Below are 19,982 nucleotides of genomic sequence, written 5' to 3' on the forward strand. Positions count from 1 at the left end.
TGTGCTCATATACCAAGAGTATCTGTGGAAAGAAGGTGAAATTGGAAGTTGCAAAGGGACCATGACTAAGACTTTATGGTCACACCTCAGCAGGCAGTTAGCAATTACCATCAACTTCATTTGGGAAGAGCTGACGTTGAGAGTCATAGTGTGTGGCTCCCAAATAATGCCATTGATGTCAGTAGATCACAGACCTTAGTGCTAATTTTACTTTGTGGGCAGACCTTATGTCTTAGGGAAAGAACACACGTTGGTTTCATTATGTAAAGAGCCAAATGGTTGGAGCAGGTTTGCTACATTATTTAATAAAGTTGATCACTGACTGACATTTATTATATTCACCATGATGTCCTAAGCTCTTGCTTTGTCTGGTTTACACAGTCCCTGTTTTATTCTTTGGTTGCAAATGTAGTCATATCAAGAGAAATGCCAATAAAAACAGAAAGGCTTTGCTATCAGACTGCAGAAGAATGAAGTGGGTGGAGGAGAAGCCTCGGTGAGAAACTAAGAGGCAGATTAACTTAGTTAATCTGGAATGTTCATTGCTACACATCAGAATCACCCAGAGAGTTGAACCATTCCCTGATCCCTGCCCACACGCCAGAACAATTTAATCAGGACCCTCCTAGGCTGTCCAGGGAGGTCCAGGGTACTAACTTACATTTGAAGGTTCAACCTGAGGACCTAGTGACTCAGGTGACCCGAGTTCCCTCAGAGAATCCATGTCTCAGCCTAACAGGGAGACTGGGTTGATTCTAAATCCTTATCTCGTCAGAGAAGAGGTAGGAGGGGATGGATGAGTCAAGGGCACTGAAAAGATGTCCTCTTCAGGTTCCAGATGATGTAGAAACCAGTAGACAGAGGACTCACTGAAGACCCATGACCATTATATTTCTGTACCCCCAAACATGGATGCCTTGAATGGAAGCATGTAGTAGGGGTTTCATGAGGAGTGTGGGGTGCACGTCTAGATGAATCAGGCCAACGTGGGCCTTAAAGAAAGCAGGGTTTGTTGGGGCCTGAAGGAAAAGCCTTTCTTTCTTTTCCTTTCTTTTCTTTCTTTTTTTCTTTTCTTTCTTTTCTTTTCTTTCTTTTCTTTTCTTCTTTTCTCTTTCTTTTCTTTTCTTCTTTTCTCTTTCTTTTCTTTTATTTTCTTTTCTTTTATTTTTTCTTTTCTTCCTGAGAAATACAAGTTCTTATGGAGTTCAATTTGTGTTTTTGCTTTTGTTTTCATTATAGTTGGTGCAAGTATTATTAACTGCAGTTAATTTACCTTGCAACTTGAGCAAGGACTTTTTAAGATTTTTAAATTTTTTTTTCAAAATAGAATTCTTTTCGATTTGATTTCTCTAGAAAAAAAAGTACGGGCTTCCCTAAGACCTACAGAGCTATAGAAAGGTGGACATGGATAGGAAGAGAAGAGACACAGATGGAGATTCAGTTGATGGGCAGCTCACCTGTGGCAAGGCAGCTGGTGGCCAGGGCACAGGTGTGGAAAGCAGTAATGAAACGGCCAAGTATGAACATACAGAGATAGTTTTGAATGCAAAAGCAGAAGTGAAAATGTCTGTTTATCAAGTGTGCATCTACAAACCCACAACTGGACCAAAGTTTGCATTTCTACTTCTCGCTGAATTGAAAAGGACACTGAGTTATTAGTGCAGAGCAAAGCTGGTTTGCTGTATGGCATCAGGAACTGGGATGTTTTGGCTAATAAATAATAACTCCAGGGAAGTGAACTCTGCTTAAACCAGCTTGTACAGGTCTGGCTGTTAGTGTGATACACACCTCAGTTGGTTGAGGCCATTGTTTTATTGTTTGCTTTATTTAGCTAACTCTTGGTCTTCTGATTCTGAGTCAGCATTCAAAAATTAATCTTATTGTGTTTTTCTCATTGCCAAAGTTCACTCAGCAATAGGCACTGAGACAGAGTTGTAGAAGGTAGTTTAAATGGTTTGGTCAGTGGGAAACGTATGCCCATTCACTGGCCTATCTGGAATATGGTCAGGATGATTCCCTGGCTGGTGTCAGGAAAAGAAATGGTTCTCTGGCAAAGAGGGGCCCTTATTTCTTAGTATTTGTGCATATTAGCATTGTATGTTGACAAAACACTTGATATATATTATTCAGACAATTGGAAGAATGTATTTTAACTTCATTGCGTTGAAGCACAAACCAGAAAATGTCACAAGGAAGGTTCTACACCTTACACATGTTTTTCTCTCCTTTCCACACATCAGCTAAAATAAGCCGAGAAGCCACAGCACTTGTAGAGATGGAAAAAATCAACACGGCCTCAACTCTTTCTCTTTTCCTCATTTATTCAAGCAGCGTAGGCCTTTTTTCTCTCTTGCCGGATTCAATTCATATATTAATTATATTTTCCTCTCAGTACATCGTGTCACAATACTGTGAATAAAGCAGTCTTCAAAAGCAAATGCTATGTTACTCATTTGCTCCCACTTGAAAAACAGGCTTTTATTCATAACGGCATCCCAGGGCTGCAGCGTACCTGCGCAAAGGACCTTCTATACATATTCCTCTCTTTGGCTTTCCCAGAGGTCCCCCTCGTCTTGTCATTTTCTAGAGTCGTAGTTAAGCATTTTTTCTTCAAAAGGAGACCTGCTATTATAATGTTTTAAATATGCGCCAAAGTTACTGACTGCTCCAGAACAACAGATGCTAATTTAAACTAATCTTTAATTACTTAATGAGCTCCTAGGAAATGATTCTGTCTCCAAGGGCCAAAGAATTGGGGAAAAAAAATAAAGTTGAGGTGTGTGAGGTGTGAGGCATAGAACAGTGTTATCCTTCTTTGTCTTTTTACATATACATAAAATGTTTATGAATCATATTCTCCTTTGAGAATAATTACCACTTGATTATGCTCTCTTAGCTTTAGTGGCAATACTGCTGATGATAATAGCTGGTGTTTACTGAACACTTCTGTATATGCCAGGCATTTTAGTAAGAATTTTACATAGACCCTCTTATTTTATTCTTAAAACAGATCTGTTACTTCATCCTCATTTTACAGAGATGAGGTGGTTAACTCAAGAGTATTATAATTGGGGGGGGGGGGCCTGCCTTCGGAGCCAGCAGGCCTAACCATCACTTCCTGTTTGAGTGAGGTTACTTTAAGGTGTAAGAGTCATTTAAAAGTAGTATTCAGATTAAAAGACAAAATGAGACACACTTTTGATCACAGCCTTATGCGTTAATAGAGATCTAGGTTCAGTTGGGGCTGCCAAAGAAATCTATGCCCTTGAAAAATTATATACACGGCAGAAAGCTAAAGGTAGGTTTAAAGCACTTACATGAGAAATGCTTTGCACTTGTGGACATTTCACTGATAAAAAAAATAGGTTTAGTCTGCTAGAAAATAATTATGGGTCACCTTTAAAGAGTCTGAAACACACAGATGTCAGATTATATCTGTCACAAGCTGTCAAAAATGTTTTCTATCAACCAAAAATTGTCTAGGGATTGTTTCAGATCCACATAATTTTACCCAGTGCTAATGTTTACATTAGGATTTTTGAAACAGCAGATATATGCAGAAGGATACATACTGTCTTGCAGCTTCCCCTTGGTCCACGTGAGAGGTGGCTGCAGGGAGCGAAGGTCAGGAATGCATCAGGCTCTTGACATGGATTCAGCGCAGCCATTTTCACATAAAAGCAATTACCTAAGCACTGTATTGCACTGATTACTTCCAAACTTTTTGGAGCTCCATCTACTCTTTTCCTACTTAAGCCACTTAGAAAACAAAAACAAAAACAACAAAAAGAAAAAACCCAAACCAAACCAAGCAACCCCAGAAAAGTATAGGCTTCCAGGACTTCAAAATTAATAAGTAAAGAGCTTCTCAGTACTGCATAAGCATGGGGGAAAGAAAGCAAAGATATTCATATGAGAAGATGAAAGTCAAGCCCTGAGTGTGAAAATATGGCACAGAAAGAAATGTCTTAGACTGCTAATGGGTCCAAGCCTTATTTTGGGAGTGAAGGGGAATGCTGTAAAATTAGATTGCAGTGACACTGCACGACTTTGTAAATCTACTACACAGCCATGGAATTGTCCACTTAAGATGGGCGATATTTATGGTATGCAAATTATATCTCAATAAAGGTGTTACAAGAAGAAAGAAGAAAAAGAAAGTCTTGAAAAAACAGAAACCGTAGAATAGGCAAGTGAAAATGAACTCAGAAAAGAGATGATGGCAGTTTCCCATCAATAACACATTTATTTTAATACCTTCTGCATGTACTTCAAGGCACCCTTTTAAGAATGCGGGAATAGATTAAATAAAGTTTCCCCAACACATTCTTTTAAGAAGCTGAACCCTTGCCCTGTGCCTCCCTCACACAAGGGCTCTGATGGTCCAGAGTGGCTCCTTTTTCTAATTTACATAAGGATGCTCCACAGGCTAGCAGTGATGCTAACAGGCAGAACCAGGAAGCATGACAAGTCTAGAATATATAAATAAGACATTATCTCAGAATTTAAGTGTCTGGCATAAATGAGAGTTCCTATATATTATATCTCCTTTTTTTTCTATTTTAGAACCTTTTTGAATAAAAGATAGTCTGATAAAATAGTCGGATCAATCAGCAGACAGAAGGGATCTTTAACCTGAGAGATAGCTTAATTTTCAAAACTTGTCTAGCCCTGTAGCTGATCTTCCAGACAAATGATTACCAGATAGCTAATTATCCTGAAACATCTGACTTCAGTATATTAGAAAAGAAACAGGCAGATTGAACTTAATTATTACACCTTACAAGATTATTACTAATTGTGACATTAAATATTGTCAGAAATCCAAAACAAATGTTCTTTCTTTTAACTCTAATTAAACTTGATTTTCAAATTAATATTAATTTTTATATGTTAACAAAATAAGGTTTTTTCTGGCCAGGGGCAGACTTAGCAGAGAAATAAGTCTCAAGTACTTTGAACAAGCAAAGACTGAAAACACCATCTGGGTGGACAACAGCTTAGGTAAGACAAAATTAACTTTCTGCCTCTACCTGTAAATGTCCTCAATCCCTGCTGATAGGAAAAGCAATTTTTAGAATGCATTTAATAGCTTGAAGATTTTGGGATCCCTGGGTGGCGCAGCGGTTTGGCGCCTGCCTTTGGCCCAGGGCGCGATCCTGGAGACCCGGGATCAAATCCCACGTCGGGCTCCCGGTGCATGGAGCCTGCTTCTCCTTCTGCCTATGTCTCTGCCTCTCTCTCTCTCTCTCTCTCTCTGTGTGACTATCATAAATAAATAAAAATTAAAAAAAATAGCTTGAAGATTTTAAGTGAGTATCTAAGATGTGATTTTTTCTGTTTTCCCCTTTATAACCAGATTTGACATGTATCTCAAATTTCTAATAAGGATTATAAATTAGTTATTTCATTTTCTAAGGTATGGATGACTTTTTTTCTTTCATCTTCCCCGAGACTTCAGCATGCAGTTTAGTAAAAGATATTTACTAGTTTATTCTAACATGTTTCCTTTATATATTATTTATAATACATGACATTATGACCTAGGTTTGGTCATTCCTCATGGAATTATTGGATATTATTAGCATGTCTAAAGGTAGATAATGAAACTGAAGTTCAGAGAGGTCACTAAAGGCCTGGAGTCCTGCAGATATTCAGACTTCTAGTGCATGGTTTTATTTATTACACTCACATGCATTAATATTTCATGTTCCAGAGTAGGGACTACAGCTTATAATAATAGATTATATTTGGAAGGAGCTTATAGCAAGTGCGTGTGTGTGTGTGTGTATAACATTCATATGTTGCTGCTGTTTGGTTTTACTTTTACCCAGTATTCATTTATTCTCCGTTGAAAACTGAATGCTGAGAACTTCCACTTAGGTCAACAGGTACAGAGGCTTCACCCAATCAGTGTCTCCCAGCTGAGAAATTAGTTCTAGGAAGAACATCAGTGTTCCATTTACAGCCAATTAGATGCAGTAAGGTTTGTTCCCGAAACTTCTGGGAAAAGGATCTCACTTTTTCTCTGCATCTTTTTTACTATGAGCTGGGGGAAACCTGGGTGAGAATGGGACCAGCCCAGAGGAAGTGAGGTAAAAAAAAAGAAAGAAATATGTTCAAGGTAATACTTGTTGTATTTTTTTTATTTTTTTATTATTATTATTTTTTAAACACCACACTGTGTAGTGCTTACAATGCGCCAAGCACAGTCTCAAGCACTTTACAAATATAATTCATTTAATCCTCTTAACCTTATGAGGTGGGTACTATTATAATATTGACTTTATAATTGAGGAAACTGGGGCACAAATAGGTTAAGGAACTTGCCTAATGTCACACAACTAATAGATGAAGGAGTGGGGATTTGGACATAAGTGATCTGGCTCCAGTTTCTGTGCTCTTAGCTATTATGCTATGGCCATAAGTTGAGTCCTTACATTAACAGTAAGGAAATACATACTTAACAATGGATTCTCAAAGAAAAAAAAAAGAGAAAAAAAGAAGGAAAGGAAGGAAGAAAGAGAGAAAGAAAGAATCTGCCAATTTCTCTAGTATAAATATTCTCGATATGGTCGACTTTAAGCTATTAACATGACATTATCTGGTTTACAATATTCCTAAAAATTTAATAATCAGAGAGTTGGTACAAGCCAGATGCTCTAGTACACCACTGGAGCTGACACCAAATTTCCCTTCCACAAGACTGCATTTTTTGTGAATCTATAATGTTCCTTTTGGCTTAAGCCACTTTTGGTTGGGCTTTCCATCTCATGCAATATTAAGGAGTCCTAAACTGACTTCAAGTTTCATGGATAATGAACTGCCTTCATGGAAACTGCTCTTTGTCATATTAGACCCCTCATTATTAACCTCATGAGATGGGCAAATCCCTCATCAGTTGCCCCATCTTAATCAGAAATGGAGGGTTGAGGGGTATTGAATTCGGTCTGTGTGGCACTGACTACATAATTTGCCAGACCTAGTGCAAAATGAGAATGCTAGACCCAGGCCTCTTGTTGCAAAATTATTAAAAATTTCAAGATGAGGGATGCCCGGATGGCTCAGCGGTTGAACATCTGTCTTTGGCTCAGGGTATGATCCTGGGGTCCCGGGATCAAGTCCCACATCGGGCTTCCTGCATGGGGCCTGCTTCTCCCTCTGCCTGTCTTTGCCTCTCTCTCTCTGTCTTTCATGAATGAATAAATAAAATATATATATTTTTAAATTTCAAGATGATGACAGCAAAGCACAAGCCAAGTACCGTGCCCTTTCAGAATGGGGCCCTGAGTGACTACCCAGGGCCATGTGCCCTGAAGGTGACCCCGTGTCTGTGTCACTCAACTGGTAAGCGGCAGAGGCGCCCTCTATCTTAGATCTACAAGTCCCAAAGCCCCATAGCCCTTACACTCTATTACAATGTTTTTCTGAAACATAAGCCATGTGTTCATACACACCTGTCTGTGTGGAATTTGCTACTTATTAATGATAACTAACTACATTTTGTATTGTTGACTAATTTCAAGTAAACACACAATTGACTCATTTAAAGACTCTTATGTTGCAACAGCTATATATTAAACCACAAGTATATCCAATCTTAATTACTTATTTACATTTTGTTTCCTTCAGGCAAAGTTAGAACAGATCTTACCATAAATTCATTGAGCTATTTATATTGCACAATTTTTACTTTTCAGACAAAGCCAGAAATGGAAAACAAATACTATTTCACATATCAGATTTTTAATCATTCTGATATACTTTCCCCATTTGTCCCCTATCCATATTATGCACACACAATTGCCTTAATTTTTTAAAATTAGGTAACTCCAAATATCCTAGGGATTCTTTTTAAAAACTGACCAAACAAAAAACCACCTTTTATCTTCCACAACCAAATTGTAAAAGTACCCCACTTACTCTCTTCCTCATGGAAATTCTTTTTCCTCATGGAAAACATGGACCTAAATACAGCTGTGTACAGTGCAATTACTATTTTTCAGAGTGCCGAGCTCAGTCTAATGGGTTTTATTACTGAGATTCTCACATTCAAAAATCATTATAACCCATGACAATATTTGGTGATATATGATAATGGAGGAATGAAATGGGGGGGAAATCTTTTATATAAGATAAAACACAGAAGTTGCATTATGCAATTTTATGCAACATCTGGGTTCTACTACTCAATTTTTGATGATTTTAAAGAAAACAGAAAACTCACCACAATGATCAGGTAAATAATGCTTCACAGTTAATCTATACAAACAACCAGCACAGAGGTTATCATGAATTATAACCTAGAAGCAGAGGCTCAATATAAATGTGGCTCTCAACATTTCTATTTACCTGTTGTCTAACCGAGGCTATTTAATTTTCATTTATGCTTGAAACATTAGAAGCTGAGAAGAAAGATATTCCAGCATGGTTCCCTAGAAATATGACAAAATGCTCCAAGTAATAAGTTAATCAATACATTGGTATGCTTTAAAGATGATTTTCTAAAGCATCTTAAAATAACAATATTTGTTAATGAGTAATGAAAATAAATGTACCACCAAATAGGGGGCTTTCTGAATTGGCACTGAAATGAGAACACTTACACCACACGTGATTTATCCATTACCTGCAGTAGCATTACCTGTTCAGATCTTTTCTCGTGCTGGTATTGGTACTGAGACAAGGTATTACAAGAAGAAGCAATTTTGTCCTTTTCAAATTGTTTCTTCACTCTGGCCAAACCACCAGGCACTGTGCACATTCTGGATTCCTCCATTATCTAAGACAATTTAAGGAAAAGGAAAATTCAGCTTTATATCTGCTCAAGATGGGATTTACAAGCTATTATGCTTTACAGTTGACAATTATTGATGGGTGGTATATTAAAAATATGAACATATGCAATTATTTCAGTAGGCCCTTACAGAAAACCTTAATAAAAAATAATCTCTCCATGTTGTTTTCTCATTTATCAGTCTTTGATATAAAGTCAGGAGGAGCTTCAAAATATTGAGTTAATTCTTCTTATCTCAGATAGGTTTTGATATTTAGAGATTAGACCTGTAGAATCTATTTCACTAATAATACACACAGACTAGTAGAAATTAGAATAATGGACTCAATTTTAACCCACAGTAAGGTTGTCATTAAAATTCCAAATGTCTACATAAGCAACACATTATTAAGAAAGAATATTAAAAACATTTAACTCATTTCAAAATGTACTTGAATCACTAAAGATGAATAAAATAAGCCCCTCTTATATGAAAATGTCAGTATCAGTAATAGTAACAACTACTTAATACTAGAGCTGAGTGATTTCTATGTGTTTACATATATCTTGTCATTTGACGTTTCTCCATATTCTGTGAGATATGGACATTTATTCTCATTTTAAAATGAGGAAATTGAGGTTTGGGCAAGTAAGGCAAGTTATTAAGTTCTCATTGCTGGGGTGTGAGTAGGAGCTGGAATTTGAACCAGGATCTGTCTTCCTGATTGCTTCTGCCTTAATCACTAGTATGAAAGGACAAGCAAAGCAACAACTACTCCAGGGTTGGCAAACCCCAGGACTTAGATTAGAAGGTTTAAGGTTAGAAGCATTCTAGGCTATTGTTGGCATTTTGGAGAACAGAAAGCCTGATTCAATAGGCTTCATTTGGAGCAACTTGAAAAGCCCGAGGAGCCTGGTCAGATCTTATGCCCCTGTGGGAAGTGCAGTAACATAAGGACTTTGGTTTTGATGATTCAACACTCTCCCCAGCCCAGCAGGCACTCAAGCCCAGATGGGATGACAACTCTCAAGCAAACAGGCCTCATGCCAACCAGCCCTCCTCCAGGAAGCTTCTAGGACCGCTTAAAACTGGGAAGAGATTCAGCAACCCTTCAAATCGCAGGAGGTCTCCTGAGGTCTGGCCCAGTCCTGACATAACCCTGAAGCCTTGAGACCTGAAGGTAACTGGATGACCGTGAGCCGAAGTTCCCCTATCATGGATAGGAAACTCCTGGGATCATGAAATCATTACCCAGCATATAGTTTCTCAAACAGATCCTAAAAATACAACTATGATCTTGGGGTTTCCCATATTCTAAAATACTGGAGAATGAATTAATACTCCAGATTATCTGAAGTACTAGCAAACTCAAGTGGCTGCTTTTCCAAATTCATAACCTTTCCACAATTCCATGCACTGTCCGATATTTAAAAGTATGAATATTTGCTTCATGAGAAGAAGGGATGAGAATGTACACTTATATGGTTTAGATATATATACTATCAAATCTTGCAACAAATTTCAAAAGGAAATCCTGGTCAGTTACTGCCATTTGATACGTGTTAAAGTCATGAGAAAGTGTGGCATCTATTTTGAAATTTAGGATAAAGAAGGGAAAGGGTGAATTAAGGCCACAAGATTTCTTGTACCCTCCCCTAACATTTAATGTACATAAATGGTGTTCCTCGATTGATCATATGTAGATAATATGTGAGTACTAAATTATGGAAATTAAGGCAATTATTAAGAAGCCTACTCTTTGTAACAACTATAAACAATGTCCAAATCACGTGCAAATTAATCTAGCAAGCCTCAGTAATTATGCCAATGACTAAATACTTTCCTAGTAAGTGCATTTTCACAAAAATATCAGTTCCTAGACCAAATATGTTGCCTCTCATCTACCAAGTGAACTAAAAAACCAAATATACCCAGTCCTTCCCTTTAGCATTGTGCTTTGGAATCAGACCATATGGCACATACAAAAATGCATATAGTTAATTATTTTTACCAGTACTGCTGCTATTACACCCTTATGGCTTTATGGCTGCACACCCACCGAAGTGAGGAAGTCCTCTGAGCTGTAGTTTCATGGTGGTGATAGAGTGTCTTTATTCAGCGCAGCTTGTAAATGGAGATTTACATATGTGGGATGGCAGGACTTGCTCAAGGAGCAGCCTGTGGTCATGAGCTGGAGTGATGTTTCCTTGCTCAGATGGAGGGCTCGTCTGTGACTTTGCCTTGTTTTGCCCCATGTGCTATACATTTCAACTAACCCATGTTATTGTAAATGACCATATAATGGGTTGCTTTGTGTTAAGCGTTTTTATATTTATCTTTATTTAATGTTTCTTATTCTTGGACTCAGAAATAAGATTTGGAATCTAATGGTATGCCCATAATAATTAAGTCATTTCATTTTTATTTTTATATTTTTTAAAGATTTTATTTATTTATTCATGAGAGACACATAGAGAGAGGGAGAGGCAGAGACACAGGCAGAGGGAGAAGCAGGCTCCATGCAGGGAGCGTGAAGTGGGACTCGATCCAGGGTCTCCAGGATCACGCCCTGGGCCGAAGGCGGTGCTAAACCGCTCAGCCACCCGGACTGCCCAAGTCATTTTATTAACAAGTTAATTTAAATACTTAACACAGGACCAACTTAATATTAAATTATTTTGATAATAAGATAATTATATTACACAGTTATCTACTTTCATTATAAAGAACTGTCCTTGGGTCCTTGGGCATAGGAGAAATAACATAATTTGAGGAGTTGACCAAACAGTGATTCTTTTTTTTTTTTTTTTTTTCCAAACAGTGATTCTAATCCCCAGTTCTAACACTTAAAACCTTGAACTAGAGTTCAAGTTTCATTTCTTATTAAACTGAGAATAACACTATATTTTCCGCATATTCCTTGTGTTAAAAAAGATAAAGGAAATAAAATTGCCAGCACAATCTGGCATCTTAATTTACTGCTTAACAAATGTTACCTCCTCCTTTTCTAGGACGCTCCTGCAGACCACTGCCTTTCCATGGGCATGACTTTTATTTAGGTTCAACCAAATGCCATCCGGCTGAGGCTAGGACCAGGAAAAACTGATCTCAATGTGACTGAAATATAATGGATTCAATTTGGGGCCAAATCAGAGACCTCCAGATTTTACATGTAAAATACTGGGGTTATTTGTGTAAATAGAAATGTCGTCAAAGGCAGTTTCCATGATTTCATAATTGAATAGACATTTGATGCATCTGACCAGATAAGGCAGCAAGGCAGTTATTTTGCTTTTCTTTAGACATTAACCAGGATTTCTTGGAGATAATATATGTGCTCTTCTTCCCCTCCCACACAATATTAACTTAGGGCTAAACCAAATAATAAGGCATTTGTTGGGCCACAGATGCTTTCTTGTATGAGAGAGGAGGCAGCTGAATTCAGTAAAAAAGAGGACAGGAGTCCAGAGACCAGGAATTTAGCCTGGCTTTGTCAGTAATGCATGATCTTCTGTAAGTCACTTCCCCTCAGTTTGTTTTGCCTGCAAATGGGCAGGAGAAGAGAAAGATTACTAAATTCTTTATATGTAGGTTATCTTCATAATAGTGTTAACATTTTGTTTTTGTATTAAATAGTGGGGATAATTTAGTTTTCTTAGGGCCCAATTTAAATATTTTCTTTTTAGCACATTATAAATAAAATTTTGTCATATGGGGATACCTGGGTGGCTCAGCGGTTAAGTGTCTGCCTTTGGCTCAGGTCATGATCTTGGGGTCCAGGGATCGAGTCCCACATTGGGCTCCTTACAAGGAGCCTGCTTCTCTCTCTGCCTGTGTCTCTGCCTCTCTTTCTGTATGTCTTTCATGAACAAATCAATGAAATCTTAAAAAAAAAAAAATTGTCTTATGGTGTATTCTCCTACTGCCTGAAAAAGTCAAAGTGTTCCTAGATTTAAAAAACTGTTTACTAAATAACCCATCTCTTGCTCTGTACTTTCAAAATCTGTTTGTTTCCCCAAGAATCTTTTCTCCAATTTAAAACACTACTTTGTAGTAAAGTTCCTTAATGATCCAGCAGGGGGTGCTATCTAAGAAGACTGGCAGGAGGCGCTGAAGTGATACTATTTGTTTTGGAAGAGAGCTAGCTACTTCTGTGATTTCTGTACATTCATTCAAAATCCACGCTGCATCTAAAATGGATTTTAATGACTATGTAAAAACTTAAATGTCATTTGGAATTACAATATTGTTAATGAGTTTGGCACAGTCAGCCTTGTCTCTAAATAATTTGTAAAGAAGAATGTTAAGAGTAGCTATTTTAGAACACCACCCTTCTTGACTATTCTTTCCCTCTCTTTCTCTTTTGGTTAAATGAACAACTTTGCTAATTTGGAGATTATAATTATAAAAGAGTATCCTTATATTCCATTAAGCTATAAAGCTGCTACTAATAAAATGACTCATCAAACCCTGTGGATTGAAGGCCACAGATGATGGAACCCAACAAATTCTTTTGAATATGACTTTATTATGCTTTGGCTCTAAAAATTGGTGGTCCTACTGAATCCTGCTGTTTCCTATAATCATAATTGGTTTAGCAGAGTGCCTACATTGCTAATCTCCCTCATTTCTATGTTGATTAAGCTACTCCTAATGGATTTAGTGCATACAGAGAAATGAGAAAAGCAAAAAAAAAAAAAAAAAAAAAAAAAAAATTATACTGCCAGTGAATTTAAATGAACTATACATGAGACCAAAGAGGGCGGCATGCAGACCCACGTTATTAAAATCTGAAATTAATTCCCAACCTTCCTGAAGAGAATAGCTATAGGTTAAATGATAATGATGGCAATAATAACACATTTATACCCTGCCTTATGGCTTCCACGTAAATTGTCTCTTTGACTTCCCCCTAAGACCCTCTGTGGTAGATGGCTATTCCCATTTTTCAGTTAAGCAAACTGAAGCTCAGAGAGGGGTTCAGATAGTAGCCCAAGATCACACAGAGAATAAGTTGCAGTGCTGAAGCTTCAACTCACATCCTCTTTGATTCATGCTATGTCTGTGCTTTCTGTACTTTATCCCCCTGCCCAGTGTATTGCAATGGAAGGAGGGTGTGTGAAGGGCAGACCGAAAGCCCAGAACCACCAGGAGCAGCTTACATTGGCGGAGAAGCTGCGGCAGTCACCCCTGGAAACAGCTGCCTGGTACCTCGCCATCCGCTCCTTCAAGGACACCGCTTCCTGGAGGTCTGGCACGGCCTCGCTCTGTGCTGCACTGTCCTCTGCAAATCCGCTCGCAGGCTTATTAGGGCCAACAGTCACTGAAAACAAACGTAGCATGCTCAGATATGTGTTTCAGGCTTTGAAAAGAAAATAGCATCAGCTTATGAACAGTAAAGGCATTTTAAATATCTGCTCTCATAAAACAGACTGCAACATTTCACAGTACTGGGTTTTCAATGTCCCACAGTCACTCTCTTTTCTTCAAGCTTTCAAGCAAAGCTACAAAATGCCTATATAGGAGCATATGCTCATGTGAATGCCAGGCAAAAATACCGTCTCCACTCCTACTCCTATGATTTTTTTGATGAAAAATAGTTATTAAGAGCTCCATGATGTTAATAATGAACTTTCCTGAGGCACCGGGTGTTGACTTTAGGTTAAATGCTGTGAGAGCACTAACTCATTTACTTTTCTAACAACCTCATGAGGTAGGTGCTATTCTTTTCTGAAATTTATAGATAAGACCTTAGAGAGTCACAGTGGTTAGAAAACTTTCCCATGATCACACAATTAATTAGAGACAGATTTGATAGGTGGACTAAATCGTAAGCAAGTCTAAAAATTGCTCTTTGGTTCTCTCTCCACCTCTTAACACTCAAGGAGATAGGTGTAGCTAAAATAAATGATTGCCATGAGAATTATAGACTGTGGCTTTATTTCTTTATTCACAGAGACATGTGTTACATGAGAAAGAAATAATAGTAGCGTTAGAAAAAGCTTTGTCAGTCACCCATTTCAGATGGCCTGATATTTTCCCATTTAAGCCATCTACCTGACAAAAATACAGGGTAATAGGAATTACATGCTTGGAAACAGAGTGAAAGACTGACTGAATGATCACAGGATAACAGTTGTTAGAAACAGAAAGGTCTTAAAGATCATATAGTCTACCCTAATCTAGCCAGCTCCTTTTAGGCATATGGAAACATGCCTAAATGTTCCCTTATGTGAAAGGAAAACAAGGGTTCTCCATGGTTTAGTTCTCTTTAGACCAGAGCTGGTCTCAAAACCAGATTTCTTATTTGATCTAATATTCTTTGCTACTATCACTTTGCCTGATGGTTTACTATTCACTCTTAAAGAACTCTAATTCCGAAATCATTGCAAGGGCTCTTTCTGGGACCAATCAGTGTATGGTACATATCTACATAGAGATACATACATGCATACATGTATATTCATAGCTCATTCATACACCCTCTGCCTTTCACTTTAGGACTCGTAGTTTCTGGGACTCATAGAATAGGGCTCTTCCATGTATTTGTTATTTGGATTGGCTTGATTTAACCACTGTAAAACAAGGCCCTAACAATCTCAAGTGACAGATAACCAAGCTGTTTCCTTCCCTTTCCTCTTTTTCCTACCTCCTCCCCCAGCTCCCACATTGAACCATCATTTTCTATTTTTAGTTTTCTTATTAAATATTTTACTTATTTATTTATGAGAGACACACACAGAGAGGGGGAGACATAGGCAGAAGGAGAAGCAGGCTCCCTATGGGACCCCAGGATCATGACCTGAGCCAAAGGCAGATGCTCAACCAGTGAGCCACCCAGGTACCCTGATTTTTAGTTTCTTTTAAGCTTTATATATAAAATAGCAGATAAGAACAACTTTTGTGACCCAGAAAAAAATTAAAAATCATTTTTTGGCTCCCTGTGTATGTGGTTTTCCATAGGAACTTCTTATTCAAATAAACATTTTCACATATTTTGATTAAAATTGTATTTATTTTTCTTACTTAACATGCTCTCAAAAAACCCCACAAAATATACAGGAATACAAAGTTGTGATATATACATGCTATGATTGTACAACATTGACTTGTTCATAACAAGTGTCAGTTACTTTTGAAATTCACCTGTCATTCAAAACCTCATATCCATACAAAAGTACATTCCTCCAGTTGATTTTGATAAAAGACATTCTCACATACCACTGCAAGTCTTTCACATGATAAAGAAAATATATCTCTGCTTTACCCTGTGGGCTATCTATCTATACAGATGGATTCAGTTTCTATTCAATTGTACTATTACTTTTTTGTGAGTGATCACTACATAGATTTTATTGGACATGATTCTCTAAAGTTTCTCCACATTAAAATATAAATTTCATTTTGTATATTATTCATGAAAAGACGTCATTTTCTTATTTATCTTAACAGAAAGTCAGCAGTTTATTTTTGCTAAAATTGCAGTGGTATTTATTTTTAAAATATTTAATTTTTATCATTTTTCATCCTACTGGGAATTGCCCAAGACTAATGGTCAGGAAATCAATGTTTGGATTATTAAGAGATTTGGATTCTATCACCTTGTGGGCTTTCATTTTGGACAAAGAAAAGACATTATATTTTAATTTCTCTCTCCTTCCCATTAATAACTTTGCCTACACAGGTAGTCATAAAGTAGAAAACTTACCTTGAGTTAACAAGATGCGTCCATATTGGTTTCCTAGCCTTCTAAACCAATGTCAATCCATTGCTTCACCTGATAAACAAGGTGATGTTTCTTGCCCAGTGTACTATAAGGTGATGTATCTATCTGCTCCTACCTTGATGCTGATGACACCTGATATAACTTTTTAAGGTTGATAAGACAGCCTCCCCCTTCCTTAAGATTTATTTATTTAAGAGAGAGAATGGGGAGAGGCAGAGGAAGAGAGAGAATCTCGAGCAGACTCCATGCTGAGTGTGGAGTTTTACTTCGGACCTGATTTCATGACCCTGAGATCATGACCTGAGTCAAAACCAAGAGTCAGATGCTCAACCAACTGTGCCACCCAGGAAGGAAGGAAGTTCTAGAAAGCCCCTTTCTTAGGGATAGGTGGAGAAGGAGACAGGGACATTGGTCCCCTGACCTGGTTCTGTGCTATTTCAGAAGGCTTGACTGATACTGAGGTTGGAGAATAGTGGGAAATGAGTTTAGGTGACATAGAAGAACAAGTAAAGATGCTCTTGTCACAAAATACCTATGGAAAAATAGGGAAAATTTTGCATACCTGTAAGTATGGAAATCAGACTGTGAAAGAACATGCCATAAGTCTAAAGTGGTCTGTGAAAAAAGGAAAAATGAACTTTTCCAATTATCATTTCTGTTAGAAAACATTATAAATACTATTGCAAGATTTTGTACTAGAACTGATTTGTCTCTGGGGTTTAGGGACAAGTCATTGTGTAAGTAAGTAAATTAAAATCCAAAGAAGTTCAGTGAATACTCCCAAATCTCTAAAGTTAATGGCATAGCTGGACATAGACTCCATTGTACCCTAAATATAAAATGTTTTCTTTTGTTTTCTGATGAGAAAATAATTACTAATCCACCCAAAATATTCATTCTTTGCTTAACAGAAGAAATCCTATAAACCAGAAAGAACATGTAAGGAAGCATTTTGAAAGAAAATAAAACACTAAAAAATATAGTCTGTTATTATGAAAATGATTACATATTAAGGGTAAGAATATCTTTTAAAAGAAGAATTCTGGGGATCCCTGGGTGGCGTAGCGGTTTGGCGCCTGCCTTTGGCCCAGGGTGCGATCCTGGAGACCCGGGATCGAATCCCACGTCGGGTTCCCAGTGCATGGAGCCTGCTTCTCCCTCTGCCTATGTCTCTGCCTCTCTCTCTCTCTATGTGACTATCATAAATAAATAAAAATTAAAAAAAAAGATTTAAAAAAATAAAAGAAGAATTCTGAAGTTCTTAGGGAAAAGATTTATATTATTATTTTTTGTAATATACCACAGATAGCTCTAAATTATGTCTACTTCTATATACTTATGTTTGCATGTATATATATATGATGTATATATTTCTATTTTCTTAAATCATGAGAGATTGTGTGACTACAGATCTACCCTCTTGAGTTCAAAATATCTTTTTTTCTGTAGTTTTTGAAAAGTAACTAAATCAATCAATAAAATTTGCCCAGTTATAAAACTCATTATGCCTTCCTGAATTTTACTTTTTATGGAGAGTCCATGTTTAAGGAATTTTTAAAAAGCAAAGTAGTACAATATATGATAGAATGCTCTTCTTTTCCTGACCAATTATTCACATGCCTGTAGTCAGTCACAGAAGGATTGCATGAATAGTCACCCTTCTGTGTTTCTGTGGAGTAAAATAATAGCTCTAAGAAGTCAGATATAGAAAACAATGAGGAATAGTCAATGTAATTAATGCACTCTGGGATTTTCTAATTTCACAACTTCTATTATCAAGGAAAGAATTCTTAGAAATATGCACAGATTAATATTAACAGACATTTCAAAAGAATTCATTATGAGCCATTCTTCTAACTAGCTGTTCAAGAAATTTTAAATTTGGAATTCAGTGGTTTATAAAAGGATATGTTCTTACAACATTGACAAATAACAAATCTATCTTCATTTCCTATTAAACAAATAATTGTCTAGAAATCTGAAGTAATAAATTATATATATGATCCTAAGGTCTTCATAGAGTAAGAATTTGGAAGTAAAGGTCACTGGTTTGATACCATAGTGCTGGGATCAGTGGGTTGCTCAAAAATACAGTTAGAGTTAGAAAAATGTCTATTCAGAAAAATACCCAGTGTGGCACAGTTCACAAAGTCAAATGCTCTGTAATGATCTTATTTATAAAGCAAGATTCCATCTCAACACATTTTCTAAATGTAAATATTTCTTACTTTCAAAATCTAGGAACTGTAGCAGAAGATAAAGTTTTATAGACAGGATGACCATCTAATAATATTATAATGGATGTAACTGGATGAAAGGTAGATATTAAACACCAGTGCTTCAAAACTGTCTTACATAAATACTACTTAAATTTTTGTGAATTTTTTTCTCTTTTGCCTATCCAATATGGATTACGTGGAAGTAATTAAAGTAAAAGGTATTTTGACCTCTGCATTTCATTGACAGACCACTTGCTAGTGTTGCAAACCTGATATCAGCTGTGTCTGATTTTACAACAGGCACCTGGCCGAGGTAAAAATCAGAGGAAAAGAAAGCTGTCAGAGATGAGAAAAGAACTAGGGGTATTAATGTTTATAGAAGAGTTAAAATACACACTGAAGGCAGTAAAGAGAATAATATATGCTGTGGAAGAGAACATCACTAACATCAACAGTAACGTGAAAGGAGATTTCAGAGAACAGAGCACAAAATCCAAACTGTAAGTTGATAGCATTGCAGTGAGAGGCTGGGTGGGGATGGGGAGAGGCAGAACAAATAAGATATATTAGAAGAAAAATTGCTGAAAATAAAATTTAGGCATAGATTTAAAATATTTACCATAATCTAGAAGTAAAATTAAAATTGAAACACCGATGTAGCAGTAAATCCTTGTAAAACTTGAATACAAGGAGAGAGAAAAATTCTGTAATTATCTAGATATATGAAGAGTTTCTGCAATGAGGAAACAAAATTCAGACATCCTTAGATGTCTTCTTTATAACACTGAATACTAAAAGGAATCAGAAAATTGGTTACTGGTTACTGGAGTTTTAGTTCTGTGAGCTACAGTCTGTATGAATCCAAGTTGGTACTTGTGTGAGAAGACGGTCCATGTAACAAAAGTCAGCTGAAAAGAAAACAAAGGGCCTTAACATATAATACCTAAGCAAGAAGGTAGAAATAAGATCAGATGTAGCAGTCATAAAAATAAACAGAGGTCAAACTCCACACTGAAAGACAAACAAATAAATCCAACCATATGCAACCCCCAAGAAATAAACCTAAAGCAAGACACAAAATTTAAAAAGAAAGCGTTGGGTAAAAATGTAATAGGCAAATATAAAATGAAGAAAAGTCATCATGGCTATATTCTTTTCCTGCAAAATATCATTAAAGACAAAGTGTACTAAGTGAGATAGAGGGCCATCAGCAGTTGGAAGATACTAATCGACCAAGAAGCTGTAACACTGTAAGCCTCT

At 36.9% G+C, this 19,982-nt stretch overlaps 1 protein-coding gene and 1 long non-coding RNA gene across 3 annotated transcripts in view; one reads left to right on the plus strand and one right to left on the minus strand.

Annotated features, from left to right (window-relative positions):
• Positions 1 to 19,982, minus strand: part of XIRP2 (xin actin binding repeat containing 2) — a 74,575-nt gene that overhangs the window by 35,696 nt on the left and 18,897 nt on the right. Inside the window, exons 2-3 of one of the 2 annotated variants that reach the window (XM_072810938.1) lie at positions 13,940 to 14,100; positions 8,645 to 8,782 (exon numbers count right to left, since the gene is read on the minus strand). In XM_072810938.1, the coding sequence (XP_072667039.1) occupies positions 8,645 to 8,782; positions 13,940 to 13,996 (195 nt within the window). In that variant the 5' untranslated portion in view covers positions 13,997 to 14,100. Of the gene's footprint in view, positions 1 to 8,644; positions 8,783 to 13,939; positions 14,101 to 19,982 lie in introns of those variants that run through there. The other variant, XM_072810939.1, reaches the window with a different exon arrangement.
• LOC140624211 (uncharacterized) lies at positions 1,039 to 18,005 on the plus strand. The gene is made up of 3 exons (XR_012023715.1): positions 1,039 to 5,004; positions 9,767 to 9,957; positions 13,872 to 18,005. It is a non-coding gene; the product is annotated as an uncharacterized lncRNA (long non-coding RNA).

This window comes from Canis lupus, chromosome 34 (assembly GCF_048164855.1).
Source record: "Canis lupus baileyi chromosome 34, mCanLup2.hap1, whole genome shotgun sequence".
Lineage (NCBI taxonomy): Eukaryota > Metazoa > Chordata > Mammalia > Carnivora > Canidae > Canis > Canis lupus.